General features: G+C 46.5%; 1 protein-coding gene across 4 annotated transcripts in view; it reads left to right on the top strand.

Moving 5' to 3' along the window:
- The window catches only part of LOC138489333 (zinc finger protein 1 homolog), a 135,954-nt gene that overhangs the window by 36,205 nt on the left and 79,772 nt on the right, over window positions 1-19,977 (top strand). For all 4 annotated transcript variants that reach the window (XM_069617039.1, XM_069617040.1, XM_069617041.1 and 1 more), the window contains exon 8: window positions 26-88. In XM_069617039.1, the coding sequence (XP_069473140.1) occupies window positions 26-88 (63 nt within the window). The remainder of the gene's footprint in view (window positions 1-25; window positions 89-19,977) is intronic.

The raw sequence follows: 19,977 nt of genomic DNA, 5'->3' as shown, positions 1-19,977 counted from the left end.
TGCCATTGCATTACCTCTTTAACAGGATTACGCATAAAAGTGCATGATGAAAACATTGAGAGAAAGCGACACGCCAGCAGTTCCACAGGTGAGCAAATAATGTGCAATTACTATGAATTGGGAGAGTAGTCTGTTACTTGTAATCTTGGTTCCCCACCATGGGACTCAAACATTGAATATCTCTGCTTATGAGCAGGATCTGCCAACACTTATTTTACTGAAATATACATTTTTTAAACTTTATAAATGAAGTATGAACTGTTTGCTAAGTGCTTATTTGACCTAGTTCACAACGGATCATCATACACTTATGTTTATTCTACTTTTGTACTGTTACAGCTGTGATAAAGTCACTCAATTGAGGAAAATGGATTGGTCTCTGGAGACCGTGGGCCATGGTCAAACTGGGGAAAAATAGGTCTGTGCTCCAAACAAAAGTGGCCACAATGAGAATAGGAATCAAAGAGTAGGGAAAAATAGTGGGTGCACCACAGTGTGGTATCACGCATCACATCCAAAGCATGTGTGTGATTTCCAATAGCAAGACATTATTTCTATGGTGTTAAAACTCTGCTCATCAGGGGGGTTGAGGATATTTTGAAGAGGGAGACAGATAGGCATTGACAGTGTTTAGAACTGCTTCTAAGTATTGAAGAGTTTGCTTTGCGATGAGAGACGCGTTTCTGCGTATTAGATGCAGGCCACGCTCTTGTCAGTGTGTCATGTCACTGGGAAGTCCTATTTCACTTTCTCTGGTGTAATTCACTTTGAGCAGCCAGTCTTCGAGAGACGGGTAAACCTTGATTTTTCTTGGAACCTCATCTGGCCGGCTGGCACTACTTCCATGCTTTTGCTGAGCACTCTTGGTCCTGATTTGAGACAAGTGTCAGAACCTTGTGCCTCATTACAAGTTTGGCTGTAAATCTGCCAAAATATCACCAAATGGATTTACCGTTACCACCACTTTGTCCAGCGGAATCACCGCCGGTTTTCAAGTGATGGTAGGTGTTGTTAGTTCCCATTTATTGAAGTCCATGGGGTCAGCGGTAATTTTGCAGATTTAACTGTTTTTGTGCGTTACTGGAGGTTTGTCCTGTACCTTACCCCCAAATCCATAGTTTGGTGGTACGGTAATGCGGCAGTAATGCAGTAGTTACTCCGTTACCACGGCATTACCACTGTTTTTGGTCACACCGACAAACTCATAATGAGGCCCATTGCATTGAAAGCGTTGCTTTTTCACCAATGATGAATTGCCTGTAATGACCATGTTGGGACACCAAACCCCATGAAATGTACTCAGAATGGCACCACAGATACAAATGAACATTGTGGGACACTGTTTCCATATAGGATGTTGGTTAAAGAGCAGGGCCCATGGAGTGCTCTGAGGTACGATACATCATTCCTGGTTTGGATGCCGGTGTCTGTCTGACAATCACTTGCCAAGAACCACAGAGACTGGGAAGATAGCCCACAATCCCATGCATTTCAAAATGGCCGTCAAGGCATTCATGGATTTGGTCAAGGCCAGCATGTGACAGTTGAGGAACTGGTGAAAACAATGGGATATAGGCTGGAGATGCATAGCACGTCCACTGCGTGGCAATGAAGTGGTTCTCATTCTGTGTGCAAAGGATGCCCAGGTTTATTGCTTGACAATCCTGAGAAGTGCTTGTGTATCCTATGTCGGAAACCGGAGGGTATTCTCCCTCCTGTTCCCCATGGATCCTCTGCACAGGTTGCCAGGGAAAGGCCATCACTCTTGGATCCTGACCCTGCGGGTGGACAAGCGAGGGAGGATCACCTGGGTGGAATGTCTTTGTGGACTGGGAGTGGGATTCCCTTGGGAGAGACCTGGTATCTCCTTTTTCCTACTAATGGGCAATCCCCCCCCCCTTCATGAGGTATTTTGTGTCAACTACCCTGACATCCTCATACATAACTCCTAAAGTACGGGGGCGTAGAAGAAGCAAACGAGAGTAATGAAGACCACTATGGACCACTCTGTTACTGGGACTAGGAAGAGTCCTGCTGAGAATAGTAGATGTCCGGCATGTCCCCTTAATGATGGTCAGGCACAGCTAATTGTATATTCGCACCTGCAGCCTTTTAAAGGGCTGCAGGTGTATAAAAATCCCCATCAAGTGATGTCAAAGAGAGAAGCAGTGGCTAGGGAAGCAATGGCGGTGATGGAGGAGCAGCAGCAGAGAGGCCAAGAGGCAGTGGGCAGCTGTACGTGCAGAGCGCACTAGCAATTTAGGAGAGAGTGGCTCGTAAGCTGCGGCTCTGTGGAACCGAATTAGCATTGAAAGGGGAGCTGTGCAGGGAGGCTGCCTCTTTTTATGGCATTCAAAGTGCTTGTTCTCCTGGGGACAGAACCCGACCCAGGAGTGCCTGAGGGGCAGGAGGTGGAGCCCTGAGGTGGAGACCAAAAGGCAGAGAGATCTGCGCTGCAGGAACTCGCAACAAAGCAACTAGTGAGTTTCTATAAAAGCAGAACGCCGGTTTGCAAGGGTTTGATCTTAACCGCAAGGTTATTTTGTATCAGAGTGGTCGTGTGGATAATGATACACGTTGTAGAAAGTCTCCGATCCGAATCCTTGCGAAACAGTGAGTAATAGAATTTGTTAATCACTGGACAATTTACAATACTTTGTTACAGAGTTGGCACGTGTACATGAAAGCACGGTATTGAAAGTCTCTGAGTGCTTGGCCCGTTTAAAGGTAACAACAAAGATATATTAAAACAGAATTAACTGAATATAACAACAAAGTGATTTAAATGAAACCCTATAACCATTATTGAATGCCGAACCGAATAAAAAGCTTAAACAAATGTATCTTCATACTGTTTGAATGCTGAACTGAAAGAAAACTGTTTCATATGAAGATTATAAATGAATTAATATTTACAATTTAAATAAATACATTGTGTGGACTCTTCAGCCAAGAAATGATTGTTCTACACAGACTAACCATATGCAGAGGGTGCAAATGTGGCACAGAACCTTAAGAAAGCTGTGAAACTCCATTATATCAAAATGTGAATGGAACTGTATCTTGGGGAAGGGAACCCTGATGTTGGAACTACTTCTTGACTTGAGGGCAGAGCCTCAAGATATTTTGTATTTTGAACAGTGTTTTCGAACTTAGGTAAGGCAAACCCAAGTATTGGTTAATTACATACCATCCTGAACTTAAGACAACCCTGAGACTGTTGTTGGAACTGTTTTAGACTTGGGGAAGTGAGCTGATCGAAAGGTGGCTGCAAGCTGAACAGAGCTCTGAACTTTATGTTGAACAATGGTTTGTTGGCTGCTACCATCCCTACACTTTGTATAGAATAGTGTGAGGGTAAGTATAGGCTTGCGGCACAGACATATTCCTAAGTTGACCTCTTGGACTTTGACTTTCCTTAGTTTTGGTTTGGTAGGGAAATCCCACGATAGTATAAGGCAAGATCGGCCTTTTTCCATACTGACTTTTAAGTTAATAACGTTGTATTGTTAATTCAGAATCTGTTGTCTGTATTTTACTGCAAGATTCTTTCAAACCTGACAAAGCCAAGCAGCCAAAGCAGCCTCTGAAATGTTTGTGTGCATTCTTTTAAAGTCAAGGAGCAAGAGAAACCTTTATGAAATGATTGTGTTTCCCGAGTTTTTGGAATATTTCAGACATTACCTCTGACGAGAGTTTAGGAGGCAAATCGGTTAGTGATAAGCCGCGTTTCTCTTAAGTGTCACCTGATTCTTCCAGTAGTAACTGGGCATAGCACTCAAGATTTCACTCTTAGGAGTGGAGCAGGCTGGTTGTAAAGTTACAGTCTACAGACACATAATTGCAAAATATAATGCAAGTACATTATTACTATGACAAGTTAGACAACTATTTACAAAGTAAATACATGGGATGCATACAATGATATATTCTCTTCAATAGAGAACTTTTTTCCTAAAACTCCATATTGCTTTATGCACTTTGCCTTGAAATATGTGAATACGTATTTTGAACTCTACTAATTCTGTTGGTTGTCTGAAAAGATGATGCAGGACTGTTTTACCAAATGAGGGTTATAGGCGAGCGGCTCTTTATGAGAATTAAATAAATAAGTGTCACAAATATCTTTGCATGTACGACAGTGGAGGAGAAAGTGCCTCTCTGCTTCTACTAAGTCTCATTATTGGTGGATTCTGTCCTCTCTGAGCTTCTTGTTTGATCTGTGTCAGTCATTCTCTGTTTCCAGCTTGTGGTAACTGGGTCTGTATTTGGCGTGCATTTGCCTATGCTTCTGTTATGGTCCCACAGTATCAAGGAACATTAGGGGCCCGTTATGCTCTATGACGGACGTGATGGTAATGGTCAATGGTCAGGATGGTATCAAACAGCTCCCTGTGCAATCTTTGGGGCCACAGGTGATAGGTACTGGAACGCCGGAAACCCCGAATGCCGGAAAACCCAGGCCGCTGCAAGGCAAACAAGCAGTTAACACAGAACACCAATGTAAGGGAATATCAATAGGGACAACTGAATCAGGCCAATATGAAATAGCTTACCTTGTTGTGGGAAGGGTGCAACTTTGGCAAAAGCAAGGACACGCTGGGGCAAGTACCGTGGTAGGCGTTATTGGTAGTACCCTCAGTTTATGGTAAGGGCGACAGCAGAGGGATGTAGATGATTAGTCACCGCTCCAGATTTGAACGTACCAAACACTGGAAGCACCTGTAGATGCCAGAAGTTGCAATCGGAAATAGAAGGAAGGAGTACCTTTAGGCGTTGTGGTAAAAGGGAGTAGCCAGTAGAAGTCTGTGACCCAGTCCAAAATCGAGTTAATCCGGGGAAGACAGAAGACCACAACAAATTCGAGGATAGGAGCAAAAGGAATCCAAGTTTCAAAATCCGGAGGTCGAGGCAACAGGAGATCAGTTCAAGAGGCAATAATCCAAAGGGTAAGGCAAAAGGAAGTCTGTAGTCCGTGGTCGAAGAAGCCAGTAGTCAAGGTTTGAGAAGTACGCCAAACAGTGCTAACAGGAACAGCTGTGAAGCACTGGAGAGCACGGGGCCAGGGCTTTTAACCTGTCGCCATGGGGACTTCGTCACGTGAGCGGGTGTTCCGTGTCACGTGATTCGTAGTCTAACGTGGCTGCTTAGCAACAGGATGCCTGACCCTGCCTGAACCTATACGCCAGGGAAGTTGCCAGTAAGGAAACGGACGTAAACGTCCCGTGTGATGCAAAATCGTTCTCCCCAGATGATAGCTGTCTCCAGTCCATAAACGAGGCCAACGGACACCAAACTGCTGCCGCCCTGACTGGGACCTGGAGGTAGATGTGGGTGTGCGTGCAACAGGGACAACAGTAGACTGAGGGACGGAGTGCATGACAGAAGGGACTTGGGTGTATGGAAAGAGCAGCAGTACACACTGTTTTCTCGCTCATTCTTCCAGCCACCTGATTAGCTGAACATCCTTCCCCGGGTGCAAATGAAGTATAGCAGTAGCTTCTTGATGAGAAATAATACCTAGAGGGCTTTAACTTTGAGTGCTTTTATCGTCAGTTTAAAACCTCCAGATGCACTCATTCTGAAACGTAAGCAAGCATTGTCTTTAACATGCTCAGCCTTTGCACTATTTAGCAATAGGTTGAGCAGGGTTGGGCTAAGGTTGCACGCTTGTATCACTCTTCATTCCTATTTAGAATGCCCAGTTTAAATGTGGCTAATCTTTACCTTGCAGCTGATTGAGTACTGCATGGATTTTATTATGACATGAATTCTCGCCCCTATTTCAGCCAGCAGTAATTTATAAATAAACATTACATGGAAATCTATAAAGCAAGCAAATACCCCCCTATCTTATTTTTGTTCTTTTTAAATTCACTGATCAGAGCTTGCAAGATCAAGATATGGTCTGTGATTTGGTATCTGGGTAAGAAGAATCCTAATACACTCTTGTGTAAAACTATTCAGATGGATTTCTAAACTCTGACCTGGTTGCACCCAAGTAATAGTGAACTGAACCCTGGGAGTTTAGCCAAACCAATCAAGGTAGCATGGAGAGTGCTAGGATAAGTCTCAGGATAGGTCAGTGGGGTCAGGAGTCCACAATGAGTCCATACAGTGAAATATACACAATGATTCTACATAGACAGTAAGTATAAAAATACTATATTTATTATAGGCCCAAAAACACACTGGGACAATTGATCAAGCAGGTAATGTTATCACACATCACTCTAAATGTAAAACAACTATACAGTCACACTTGATGCAAAGTATAAAGTTCACTTCCCAATACCTGAAAGCAAAGGTAAGTGGTTAACAATTGCACCAACAGTCCCCAGGAATGGGATACCTAACCTGAAAAGTCCAACCCTAAATTGAATGGGGCTTTGTTCCTAAAAGTTCACAAACCACCAGAAGTTGGGGAAAAAGTTAGCAACCTGTTCCTGTGGATGTGAATATTTTTCCACAAGACTTTCAAAGGGGTTTACTGGTGAGTAAAATACTTTTCCTATTTTTTGGAGGGCTTTTTCAACAGGTGTTTCAAAAGTAATGGATTGTAAAATCAATCAAAGAATTTCACAAACGTTATAATGGAGGAGATAGGGGCATTGGTAATTATTGCAACCACTCACCACCAGTACTCTGACTTTTCAAAAGGACTTTGCAGGTTGAAGGGGGGTGGGTCGCAAGAGGTAGGGTTTGCTGCGGTTGGATCCAGTAAAAGATTCCCAGGAGATGCGGGTGCAAGCGAAGTTCTGGTCGGGCCCAGGAGCTGAGTTCAACCCTTTCTAGTAGAGAAATGCAGCAGGCACCATGGCAGCACTCTTCAGGACACTCTATCAGTTGGGGGATGGCCAGGTCCAGCAGCAGTCACCACACATGTGTGACAGCAGGCGTCTCACAGTCACAATCCAATGGAAGCATTCTAGTACAGGACCCATTAATGATGGAATTCTGAAACTTTGCAAGAAGACGACTTGCAGGTCTAGCTAGTGACCCCGAAGTTCTGGGCCAAAACATATAACAGCAACACTTCAAGCACGGTAGCCCATAACAGAGCTGGTCAGTCCACTGGGTGGTTCAGGGACTCTTCCGAAGGCTCGAGGCTACAGGATCGTGAGAAGGCGTTGAGACTGGTTGGTCCCACCAGTTCAAAGGGTTGAAGCACCAGCAAGGGTCTTCTGAGATCAGTAGCCAGACAGGGCTCCAATGGGACAGCAGCAAGAAATGGTCGGCAGGCCTCTGCAGGATTAGTCCTCAGGTCTTCCGTCATCTGCACGGCTACACAGGATACATGGCTCCTTTTTTGATCTGCTGGAATGGCTGCAGGGCTCCCCTTCTTATTCTAAATTCAGGTGAGGGATCAAACTCAGCCCTCCAACAGCAAGTATCTGCACCACTCATGTACAACAGCAGTGGTGCAATCGGGGACCACTGTGAGGCTGACTCATGTATTCACACCAGACTGATTGGCACTAGTATGTGGATTGGGATCAGACAGTCCCAACCCACTTCCTGGGTCCCAAAACGTGGCATGCACTAGCCTGCTAAAACCACTTCTTTCCTGGGCAGGTGCATGGCCATAAAAGGAAATTCCTGACTTGAGAAGGCAGGAAGAATACCAAAGAACATAATGGCGAAAGAAGAAGCAAAAAATCGAGTGGCACGGCCATCTTAAGACAATAGCCACAGTTAGTAGCCTAACGCGGTAAACACAAATGAGCTAACTAAATATACAGCAAAAATTATGAAAATGTAACTGCTACTACCAACTTGTCTTTAGGCACATTTAAAAGTAACAAAAAATCCCTTTGGTGTAAGTCTAGGGTGATACAAAAGTATCGCCACTGCACTTCATTGAAAGATGCTTTGTGTTATATGAAAAGGTTACCCAAACAGATAACAAGTCAAAAGACAAAAGGGAAACATAGGGCCTCATTACAAGTGTGGTGGTCCGGAAACAAGATCCAAGAAACTACGAGTCTGCCTGCCGCGGCCCGTACACCCGACAGGTCTGACCCTGGCCATTGCCATGGAAGCTAACGGTGCCAGTGATTTTGAGTCCCCATTCCCATTGAGCCCTATAGGACTCCATGGGAATGGGGACTTGCAAAACCTGCGGCCTGACTTCCTGCTCTGCCAGGACTTGTAATGTCGTTGTGGCACCGGGAAGTCAGGCGGCAGATCCGATGTTACGGGGTCGGCGCAATCCAGCAATCGCACCGGCAGGTTACCACCAACCTCGTAATGAGGCCCACAGTTTCCCCAATGCTGACATTCTGTAGCACTACTCAGTTTCCCCACAATAAATGAGCAAAAGGCCAAGGAAGGGAATCTGGAAGCTTCACTTCTCTGTAAAAAGTCAGGACGAGGTGCAAAACAAAAGCAACAAGTTTGGGGGACTATAGAATATGTAACGAAAAGTTGCCTAAAAGAGAATTCTTTCCTAACAATAATGTTACAGTTAATCAGGAAGTTCATTGCTTTTTGGTTCATAAGACTGGAGAATACTTTGTTGAGGTAACGCTTAACATAGATTCCGCTGTAGTGGTTTTCGCCAGGACGCCAACCATCTTTTTGCGTAGGAGTGATGAGCCCTTCTGACCAAGTATCTCAGAAGTTCACAGACTGTAGAATGATATTGGGCCTCATTCTGAGTACGGCGCTAACCAATGGCGCTATTAACGCCTTGGTTGACGCCATACCCGGACCGACAGCGCCTTGGTGGATGGCGGAATTACCGCCCCATTCCAAGGTTGGCGGGGCAGTAATTCCCCATTCACCAAGGCTCTTCCCCATTCCCAAATGAGCCCCCATAGGGCTCAATGGGAATGGGGAAGATGCAAATAACGGTGACCGTTCATTACGGTCACCGTTATTGGCTTGGAGGCCCCTTTGCGCCCTCGACTTTAACACCTGCTCAAAGCAGGCGTTAAGGGCGAGGGCGCAAAGGGAACTCGGAGTATGGCGGTAAGGGATCACCGCCACCGGTCTCGTTACCGGTGGCCGCTATCCCTTACCGCCATACTCGGAATGAGGCCCATTGACTGAATCCCTAAAACCCTGACGCACAAAAGATCGCATTATAAAGATCAATGTTCTGTGCGTCTGGGATTCAGGGATGTTAAGGGATTGAAATTAAGATTTTAGAAGCAGGAGCTAAAAGCACCTCCTGCATATCCAGTATTAACCAGTAACCAGGAGTTGTCACTGGGAAATGAGGAGCTAGTACATAGTGTTCTTCAGTCTAACTTCCATGCAAACATTATATGATATATGATAGGTTATTTATAATGCACTGAATACCCAGAGGTTTCTAAGTGGGGACCCATGGGATCGAACCTCGGTTGTTCCGTGTCGTCTTGCTTCCAAGGCAAGCTTGTTGTCCATAAACTATCCTCCCGAGAATATAATTGTGTAAATTGTTTATGACCCCTTGTGGGGAAACTGATCACTCCTTAAATCCATCAGCTCTGAGAGACTAGGCCTCTCTTTGTGGATTTATTGTATTGTTACAATTGCACACATCACCTTAAATTGAAGTGGGATTAGAATTCTTTGTATCCTTATATATTGTTCTGTCATCACTTTTTGCTACTTTTACAATGTGCCCTAAGGTGAGCTGGTGGCATTAATATTTTTCTACCGTGTTTTCACCTTTTTATTTGTGCACTTTTGCATTTCCCGCAAATTGATACTAAAGGTGGTACTAAAGGTGGTATGCACCCTAAGATGTCTGTGCCACAAGGTGTCTGCTTGTCCGTTGGCCATATTGTTCTGTAGCCTTCTTCCTGCCATCTTCGGTCTGTAATTGCCATATTTGGAAAGTCCACTCCCAGGGAAAGATGCTGCTTTACCGGGCTAAAATACGGTTTGTGTGTGACCTCGGATGTGATCGATGAAACTGTCCCAGTACACATCCAGGTGCCTACATGTCTGCTGTTGGGCAGATGTTGTGCTCAATGGCTATCCATGATTGCCATTTCGAGTTTGAATGGTTCATATCCTTGCCATTGCTGTGCTTGGGTGAGCTCACAGCCCAAATCTTAAAAAAGGAGGGCTCCTGCAGCCATTTGACAGATCATCGTTGGAGGCGAGACCCCTACAAAGAAAAGCAACCCGCTGACGACCCCAGGAATTACTCCTAAGGCTGAGCAGCATTGACTGCAGTGCTTGGCATGTTGACATGTTGCTTGGCACTTTGCTTATTTTAAAATAGTTGCCAGACTTAATGAAGGCACTGACCTTCAGCCACACAACATGAGTACTGGTGACATTGCATGAATGTATCTTGCATTTTGAATCAGAAATTAGAGTTCAGCAATACATTTTTCATCATATGGTACGCTGCTCGGCACTTAGCATTTTAGAATCATGATATTGATATTGCAGTAATGTACTTTGCACTTTGATTCATGAACTAGATAGTCTAAATATTATCCTTATAACACAGAATCTGATCATTATCATCACCATATTGCTCCAAGGAACGTGAAGACAATAACCTTGTCTCCTCCATTTTCGTGTGCAGTTCTGTCAACATATATATAGCATCTGACAGAGTCCCCTTCTCACCGTCATGTACAGCAAGAAGGCTCGCCTTCGCGCAAACACCTCCTTCCATTGCTATAATCATGTCGAGAACATACCTGTTCTGGAGGGTCCTTAACATTATGGCCCTTAATTCTTCCTTTATGGTGTTAAATCCTTTTGTAGTGGCATTGATTGTCTGTAACAGCTCTCATCTGGTGATCTGTAACCATTTGGAGTCCAGGCAGTCTCCATACCTACCAGCAGCAGACCACTGGACTATTGGTCCGCATTTCAGAATTTTGTATCTGAGCCAGACTGTGTTAAGTCAGGGTATATTCCTTGACAAGGTAACCAGAATCCTGACTTCAAGATTTTGAACTCGTCGTGTAGAGGACAAGTTCTTTTTGTCAATGTACCCAACAGAGAGGTAGAAGAAACTCTCTGAACGGTCAATTGACCTAAAGATGAGAGGACGTCACAGGAACCGGTCAACCTGCAAAGGAACCGTACATTAGTTGTTATTGTTATTGTTATTGTTATTCTGCACTTATATAGCGCCTTATATACCATTGGTATGGTCTGAAGGCGCTGGTAGGTTGAACGCCCTTGGGAACCGAAGTTCATATCAGTAGAGAGAGTCGAGAGAGTTAAAAAGGTGCGTGTGAGCACCGGGTATGTGTACAGCTCGTGCAGTATCGGTGTAATAGCTGTTTTCTAGCGGTAGGTGTGGTGGTTGAGAGGTTAGGGGTATGTGTTCGTTCTGGCAGGATTTATCCAGATCGGATGTGGCTGCGTTAGGCCTGAGGAGAACGCCTCGCTGGGGGGTGCGTAACCAGCAGTGATTACTTAGAGTGATGTGGGGTGAGCGGCAAATGTTGATATGAGAACAGTTATACCGAATGGTGTCATAGTATCTCTGTGTTCTATTTGAGTGGTGATGTAAGGAGAGAGTAAGCGTGTTGGTGAGATATGATGGGTTACATGGGGTACACTTCTATATTCAACTTTCCACGGGAGGCTCTTGGGCGTACTTCTTGATTCACAGAGAGGCTACAGGGCACACTTCTAAATTCAGCGGGTTGTTGGGCACATTTCTAGAATCACAGAGAGGCTATTGGGCACACATCTAAATTCAACTTTCTAAGTGTAGTTCTAAATTAAACTTTCCACAGACAGGCTATTGGGCACACTTTTAAATGCAATTCTATATTCAACTTATCACAGAGTGGGTACACTTCTAAATTCAACTTTTCACAGAGAGGCTGTTGGGTACACTTCTAAATTCACTTTCACAGAGAGGATATTCGGTATGCTTCTAAATTCACTTTCACAGAGAGGCTGTTGGGTACACTTCTAAATGCTGCTTCTAAATGCACTTTCAATGCAATTTTCTAAATGTACTTCTAAATGCAACTTTCCACATAGAGGCTATTGGGCACACTTCTAAATGCAACTTCTAAATGCAATTCTAAATTAACTTTCACAGAGAGGCTGTTGGGTACACTTCTAATTCCCTTTTCACAGAGAGGATATTCGGTATGCTTCTAAATTCACTTTCACAGAGAGGCTGTTGGGTACACTTCTAAATGCTGCTTCTAAATGCACTTTCAATGCAACTTTCTAAATGTACTTCTAAATGCAACTTTCCACATAGAGGCTAATGGGCACACTTCTAAATGCAACTTCTAAATGCAATTCTAAATTAACTTTCACAGAGAGGCTGTTGGGTACACTTCTAATTCCCTTTTCACAGAGAGGCTGTTGGGTACACTTCTAAATTCACTTTCACAGAGAGGATATTCGGTATGCTTCTAAATTCACTTTCACAGAGAGGCTGTTGGGTACACTTCTAAATGCTGCTTCTAAATGCACTTTCAATGCAACTTTCTAAATGTACTTCTAAATGCAACTTTCCACATAGAGGCTAATGGGCACACTTCTAAATGCAACTTCTAAATGCAATTCTAAATTAACTTTCACAGAGAGGCTGTTGGGTACACTTCTAATTCCCTTTTTACAGAGAGGCGATTGGGTATACTTCTAAATTTACTATTGACAGTTCTATCCAAGTGTGGGCATGCTAACTTTCAAAATTCCATCTAAGGGTGGACATGCTAATATTCAAAATTCCATCTAAGGGTGGACATGCTAATATTCAAAATTCCATCTAAGGGTGGACATGCTGTTAAGACGGATTTCTGAACTCTGTCCTGGTGGCGCAGAAGTTCAGAAGGCCAACCTAATTACTTGGAACAGGGTAACCTCTGGACAAGCCAGACCAATCAAGGTAGCGATCGCGGCGGTCAAGACTAGGTCTCAAGAGGGGTGAGGGTGACTGAAAGCCCGCAATGAGCACACAAAGCAAGAGCGCGTTACAAACTACTCCAAACAGTTGTTTATATCAAAAATAGATACACATTTATTATAAGGCCTCAAAACTAATGACCACAGTAAAAGCAGCAACATACAACGATATTAAACCAACACATACACTATCCACCCAATATATATACAGAATACACAGTTTCACAGCATTAGCAGCACGAAATATGTTATCCACCTGCAGGGGAAGGAAAACAGGCAGTGCGAACCAATGCGTGTGATATGTCCGCCTTCTGAGGCCCCTAACTGGATGGTAGTCCAATCCCTACGAAGAGTGGAGCCTAGCGCTCAAAAGTACCTGCACACGCCGGTGCCAATGGGCAGAAGGTGAAGCTCTTCGGAGGACGTTGAACAGCTCTGTAGGGAGCTCTAATGAAGGAGAACACGGTCCGCGACTCTAGCGCAGCCTCCACTGTGAGGCAGAAGCAGGGCGCGAGTACGGACAAGGGGTGCTGTATTTACAGCGGGGAAAAGCAAAGGGCACTGCAGGAGGGCGACCAGATCCTAGCTAATCTACTCACCGGTCCCCGAAGCAAGCAGGCCCGAGCTTCTCCTCGATAGATGCAGCTTCTGGCAGGTTCTGAAGAGCAGGGAACGTCTCGTCGTCGTGCAGAGTAAAAAGACGTCCCGATCGAAGAAACAAGCACAGTTTTGTCGCCACGGCAGGGCAACGGAACGGCCGGGTGTATTCAAGCCAAACGAGCACCGCTCACCTCTAGCTTAGGACTGCTAAGCAAACGAAGCGTGTGAGCATGCCCCGGACTCAGAATACCACCCAACCTGTCGGCGATTACAGAGCAGGCCTCCTTAGTAAGCTGGTCAGTCAACTGGATGGCCCAGAGACACTTCCGAAGGCTTACAGCAGGAGTTGATGAAGGTGCCGGGAATAGCTGGTCCTGCTATTCCAATAGGTCGAAGCGCCAGTACAGGCCTTCTTGTTCGATCTTAGGTGGAAAGGGCTTCACCGGACGACAGCTATGAGGAGCAGAAGTTCTTCAGGGGGTCACCAGTGATTCCTCGGTCCAGCCTCGTGTTCGCAGGATACTTGGCTCCTGTATCCCTGGGTTCGTAAGAACTCAGGAGATCGACATGGCAGTGGTGTTTCCAGCTCCCTCTTATCCATGGTTCCCTTCGCGCCAAAACGGAGGGGAGCCAATGGGAGATCCGCTCATCAACACACATACCATACGTGGACCAATCACGGACCACGGTGGTCCCAGGCATTCACACCACCCTAGACTCTCTGGCACCCAGGATGTGTATTGGGACCAGACAGCCCATCCCACATCCTGGGGGCACTCAAACGACATGTAGAAGCCCGCGAAAGCAACCGTGTTTCGCGGGAAACTACATGCCCAAATAAGGAAGGCCCCGGGTCGCCTGACCCGGGGGAAGGTAAAGGGAGCAAGACGGACAGTGGACGAGACAAAGGAGCCTCGTGGTCCGGCCATTTTGGGTAGCCGGGCCACCCTTTTGTGTTCGCGGCAAAAAGGTGCTCAGAACGGCAAAAGGAGCTCAAAATAAACCAAATGATCGCTGCCACCAGCCCAGTCCCTGAATGACTTGCACCGATCCAAAAACCATCCTACAAGAGTGTCTAGGGTCTGTAGAAGGCTAGAGACCCAAGAGAGCTGTAACTTAGCTTACAGTGCCCTCTTGTGTCGTGTTGCACTAAAATGGCGACACGATAAAAGAAACTACGGGAAACAGCGTTCCCCAGTACTGACTGTCTTAAGGGCATGTCAGTTTCCCCGTAAGAAAGGAGCGAAAGCCCAGAGGAGTACGGCAGAAGGCTGCACTTCTCTGGCAAAGTCAAGAAAACAGGTTGAAAACAATAGCAAAAAGTTTAGGGGTTGCCACATGGAAGGAAAGTTCCCTACACTTACGAAATCTTTCCTAACACTCGCCCCTCCCAGACTATGGACAGGGGGAACTAATCCACCCCTGGATGAGTCTCTTGTTCAGGTCGGTAAAACATTCTGGACAACCCATCAGCATTGCTATGTTGGACACCTGGCCTATGCTCAATAGTGAAGTCGAAGCCTTGTAGACTTATGGACCACCTAAGCAACTTTGGATTCTCCCCCTTCATGTTCATTAGCCACTTTAACGGCTTATGGTCAGTCTGCACAGTGAAGTGGGTCCCATAGAGGTAGGGCCTCAGCTTCCTTAGGGCCCACACAACAGAGAAACATTCTTTCTCTACCGTGGACCATCTGAGCTCTCTGTCCTTAAGCTGGCGACTAATAAAACCGATAGGGTGTTCCTTACCCTTCTCATCTACTTGTGATAGTACAGCTCCTATCCCAGTGTCAGAGGCATCCGTCTGCACGATAAAAGGTCTTTGATAATCAGGGGCCCTGAGCACAGGGGCCTGGCACAAGGAGTCTTTCAAGCCATTGAAGGCCTTCTCACACTCGTCAGTCCAAGTTACCTTCTTGGGTTTCTTCGGAGTGGTGAGGGCAGTCAGAGGAGCAGCTATGGTGCCATAGTCTGCCATAAAATTGCGGTAATAACCCGTGAGTCCTAAGAAGGCTCTCACTTGGGTTTGTGTAGTGGGGGTAGGCCAGTCTTGTACTGCTTGTACTTTACTGGGGAGAGGCTGTATCCTTCCTCCACCTACTTCATGCCCAAGGTAAACCACTGAGCCTTGTCCAATCTGGCATTTACTCGCCTTTATGGTCAAGTGGGCTTTCTGAAGAGCCTGGAGCACAATCCCGAGGTGTTTCACATGGTCTTCCCAGGTGGCACTGAAAACTGCTATATCGTCCAGATATGCAAGACAGAATTCGTCCAACCCATTCAACACATGATTCACAAGCCTCTGGAAAGTGGCAGGTGCATTCTTCAATCCGAACGGCATTACCCGGAATTGGTAAAGCCCGTCGGGAGTTGAAAATGCTGTCTTCTCCTTGGCATGTTCTGCTAAAGCTATTTGCCAATAGCCCGCAGTCAGGTCAAACGTGCTGAGGTACTTGGAGGCACCCAAGGTATCCACCAGCTCGTCAGTTCGAGGCAAGGGGTGAGCGTCTGTCTTGGTGACAGCATTCAGAGCCCTGTAATCCACGCAGAACCTCAATTCAGAAGTGCCTGCCTTTGGAACCAATACCACAGGACTGGACCAAGGACTACTAGAGGGTTCAATCACCCCAAGGTCTAACATCTTGTTGACCTCGGTCTTAATATAAGACCGTACTTTATCCGACATCCTGTATCCCCTACTTTTGGTAGGTACACTGTCTCCTGTGTCAATGTTATGTTTGCACCAAGGTGTCAAACCAGGCGACTGTGAAAACAGGGGGGAAAACTGCCTAAGCAAACTTTTCACCTCAGCCTGCTGATCAGAAGTCAGGTGAGGGGCCACTCGGACACCCTCAACGGAGCTATCTGAAGGACCGCTTTGGAACAGGTCGGGGAGAGGTTCTGACTCCTCTTCCTCAACATCTGAAGCCAGTAGCAGTGCTGCGATTTCGACTCTTGGGACGAAAGCCTTCAGCCTATTTACGTGGAACACTTTTGGAGCCTGTCCAGGCCTTCCAAGGTCCACTAAATAGTTCACCTCACCCAGGGGCTCCACCACTGTGTAAGGGCCTGACCATTTGTCCTGTAAAGCGCGAGGCCTTATGGGGTTCATGATCAGGACTTGCTGACCAGGGGTAAAGTGAATTAAGGAAGCTTTCTGGTCGTACCAATGTTTCACCAGCGCTTGTCCTGCTTTCAACTTTTCACTAGCCAAGCCCATCAGGAGTACCATCCGTTTTCTGAGCCCTAGCACATAGTCAACTACATTGGTAGTAACAGGGGGAGTGGGCATCTCCCATCCCTCTTTGACGATGGCTAAGGGTCCCCGTACGGGATGACCGAACAGAAGTTCGAAGGGGCTGAAGCCAACACCCTCCTGTGGTACCTCTCTGTAGGCAAACAGCAAGCATGGTAAAAGAAGATCCCATTTTCTTCTCTGGGGCTCCTCCAGAGCCCCAATCATGCTCTTTAACGTTCTGTTGAAACGTTCCACCAGACCATTGGTCTGGGGGTGATATGCAGAAGAGAACTTGTAGGTGACCCCACATTCTTTCCACATAGCCTGCATATACTTCGACATAAAGTTGCTGCCACGATCTGACACAACTTCTTTAGGGAAGCCAACCCTAGTAAATATGCCGAGTAAAGCTTTTGCAACTGACTTGGCAGTTACAGTCTTTAATGGGATGGCCTCAGGATACCTGGTTGCATGGTCGACCAGCACCAGGATAAACCTATTGCCTGAGGATGTTTGTGGGTCAAGGGGACCAACGATGTCGATCCCTACCCTTTCAAATGGTACCCCCACAACTGGGAGCGGTACCAACGGAGCTTGGATTGTCGCGCCAACCTTACCAGACAACTGGCAGGAGGCACAACTCCTGCAGTGACTTTCTACTTGCACCCCCATCTTGGGCCAGTAGAAGTGCATAGATAACCTTTGCTTGGTCCTCTTCATTCCAAGGTGACCAGCAAGGGGAACTTCATGCGCCAACTGCAGGAGGAAGGGTCTAACAGCAAGGGGAACCACCAACCTCCTATGGTCTCCTTCTGTAGACTCTGTGGGCTCACTGTACAGGAGTCCACCTTCCCAATAAATCCGATGCTTCCCAGGAGGTTCACCCTCAAGCTGGGAGCAGGCCTGTCTCCTTAGGCCTTCCAGAGATGGGCACTCACGTTGGCCCTTACTGAAGTCGTCCCTATCAGGACCTCCTTCAACTAACAAGTCTTTTAGTTCAGGATGGTCGTTGGGGTCGAACACTTCAGGCATCGCCACCTCCTCGTCAGGCTCGGGCGATTGACCAACTCCCTCCACCGCAGTGGTAGGCGAGCTCGGGGGAATATTCTCTTTCCCCCGTCGGGACTTGTTGACTCCTTTCGCCTTGGGTTTCCCCTTCGGCTGGGGCGGCGTATTGGACTTGGCCAATGCTGCCCGTGCTTGAGACCGTGTGTAGGGTCTTTCGGCAGTGTCTCCTACGAGCCCTAGAGCTCTGAGATCATTGCCCAACAAGACCTTTCCCGGGACGTTTCTCTGAATGCTCACTGGAATCCTAACTGCTGTACCATTTAAAGTTAGATTAACAGGGATCACGGGAAACATACGGAGGGGGCCGTCAGCCAACTTAGTGGGCATCAGAGTAGCTCTGGCAACTTCCTCTGAGTCTACCAAGGTAGAATCCACTACAGTTCGACTGCACCCACTATCCCTAAGAGCTGGAGTATCCACTCCATTGATCAGCACACTGTCTTTAAAGTAGTGCTTGGTATTATCCGGAATCCTAGCATACGCCTCTGCGACTTTAGGTTCCCAGGAACCCAGGGACACTAAAACTACCTCAGCCTCTATTCCGCTGGGAAATGAGTCTGAGGAGAAGGATGCTCCTGTAATCTCTTCTTCCTCGTAGGAGGAGAAGGCCAGATTAGCGGAGTGGACCCCCAAAGGTTTAACCTTACACCGGGGATCCCCCTTCACATGGTCAGTTGCTCCACAAGAAAAACAAGCCCCATTGGGTCTGTTTACGTAGGGAGGCTTATTATAACCAGAGTTCTGTTTCGGAGGCGAACCTCCGCTACCCTGTGAGTTCTCGTATGGCTTACCCTTATTTTTCTTTTTGTGGCCCTTATGGGAAGAAGATTTAGCAGATTCCCCACCCTCCATATCTTTGGACTTTTTCCCTTCCTCCTGCTTACCAGGATGAGTTTTGTCCTTATGGGACACTCGATGTGACACCCATAAGTCTGCTGCAATGGCCAGCTTCTTAGGATCTATCTCCTTCGAATCGGCCAAATGCTGCTTAAGCTCCGGGGAAGAAGAAGCAAAAATGTGTTCCAGCATGACCAGATTGATCATGCCTTCGAAGGTAGAAACCTTATAACCTTCAACCCAGCCAGTCAAGTTTTTCAGGGACTCAGCTACATACGACACCCAAGTACCACCTTCCTTTTTCTTATACTCTCTAAACCTTTTCAAATATTGGGTCGGAGTCTTCCCAAACTTTAAAATGAGAGTCTGCTTCAACATTGCAAAATCAGCGCGCTCAGCCTTCGACATTTCCATAATGGCACTGCAACCAGAATGGGGCAGTCTGCTGAGTAACCATGCAATCTTATCCGCATTATCAACCTCTTGAACCTCGCATGCATACTCAAACGCATTCAACCAGTCCATAATGTCATTTCGTTCCTCATACACACTGAGCAGATCTTTTGGAAACCGTGGATGAGAGGAAGCCCCAGAACCATGTCCAGGACCCTTGGACCCATTTGCGAACTGAAGCTTGGCCAGTTCCAACTGGTGATCCCTGTCTTTTTGTTTTTCTGCCTGGTCGATTTTCAGTTTGGCTATGCTGAATTCAAGCTCCTGCTGCCTAAACCGCAGCTCTTGCTTCTTGAATTCAAGCATAGCCTCCCCATCAATACTGGCAGAGGAAACATTAGACATTACATCCTCCCTGTCCTCGTGGTCGTGATGGATCAGTGCAGCGGCAGAACCGTCGGTTCTGCCAGTGAGAGCAGCCCCACCACCTTCTGCACTGTCCTCGGAAGTTATAGCGTCAAGCTGCGCTTCTTGCCACGCCACGATTCTCTGGATCATTTCCAATTTAGTGCCTTGAGAGGAAACCCCTCTCTCCGCACACATCTTCTTCAATGTTTCAGATTTCGAAGCATTTAAGGTTAATAAAGTATTCGTTTCCATACTGTTGATAGGACTATGGCCTTTTTAACGTTATATTCAATACTTTACTGCGTGTCCTGGTTGGAATAACCTGAAAACGCCTTAGCTCGTGCGCAACACTGGATACCTTCAGTCGTATCCCACCGCTGTACACCAATTTGTTAAGACGGATTTCTGAACTCTGTCCTGGTGGCGCAGAAGTTCAGAAGGCCAACCTAATTACTTGGAACAGGGTAACCTCTGGACAAGCCAGACCAATCAAGGTAGCGATCGCGGCGGTCAAGACTAGGTCTCAAGAGGGGTGAGGGTGACTGAAAGCCCGCAATGAGCACACAAAGCAAGAGCGCGTTACAAACTACTCC

Source organism: Ambystoma mexicanum, chromosome 9 (genome assembly GCF_040938575.1).
Source record: "Ambystoma mexicanum isolate Mex_15411 chromosome 9, UKY_AmexF1_1, whole genome shotgun sequence".
In the NCBI taxonomy this organism is placed as follows: Eukaryota; Metazoa; Chordata; class Amphibia; order Caudata; family Ambystomatidae; genus Ambystoma; species Ambystoma mexicanum.
The sequence above is the reverse complement of the archived record's forward strand: the minus strand, read 5'-3'. Positions and strand labels throughout refer to the sequence as shown.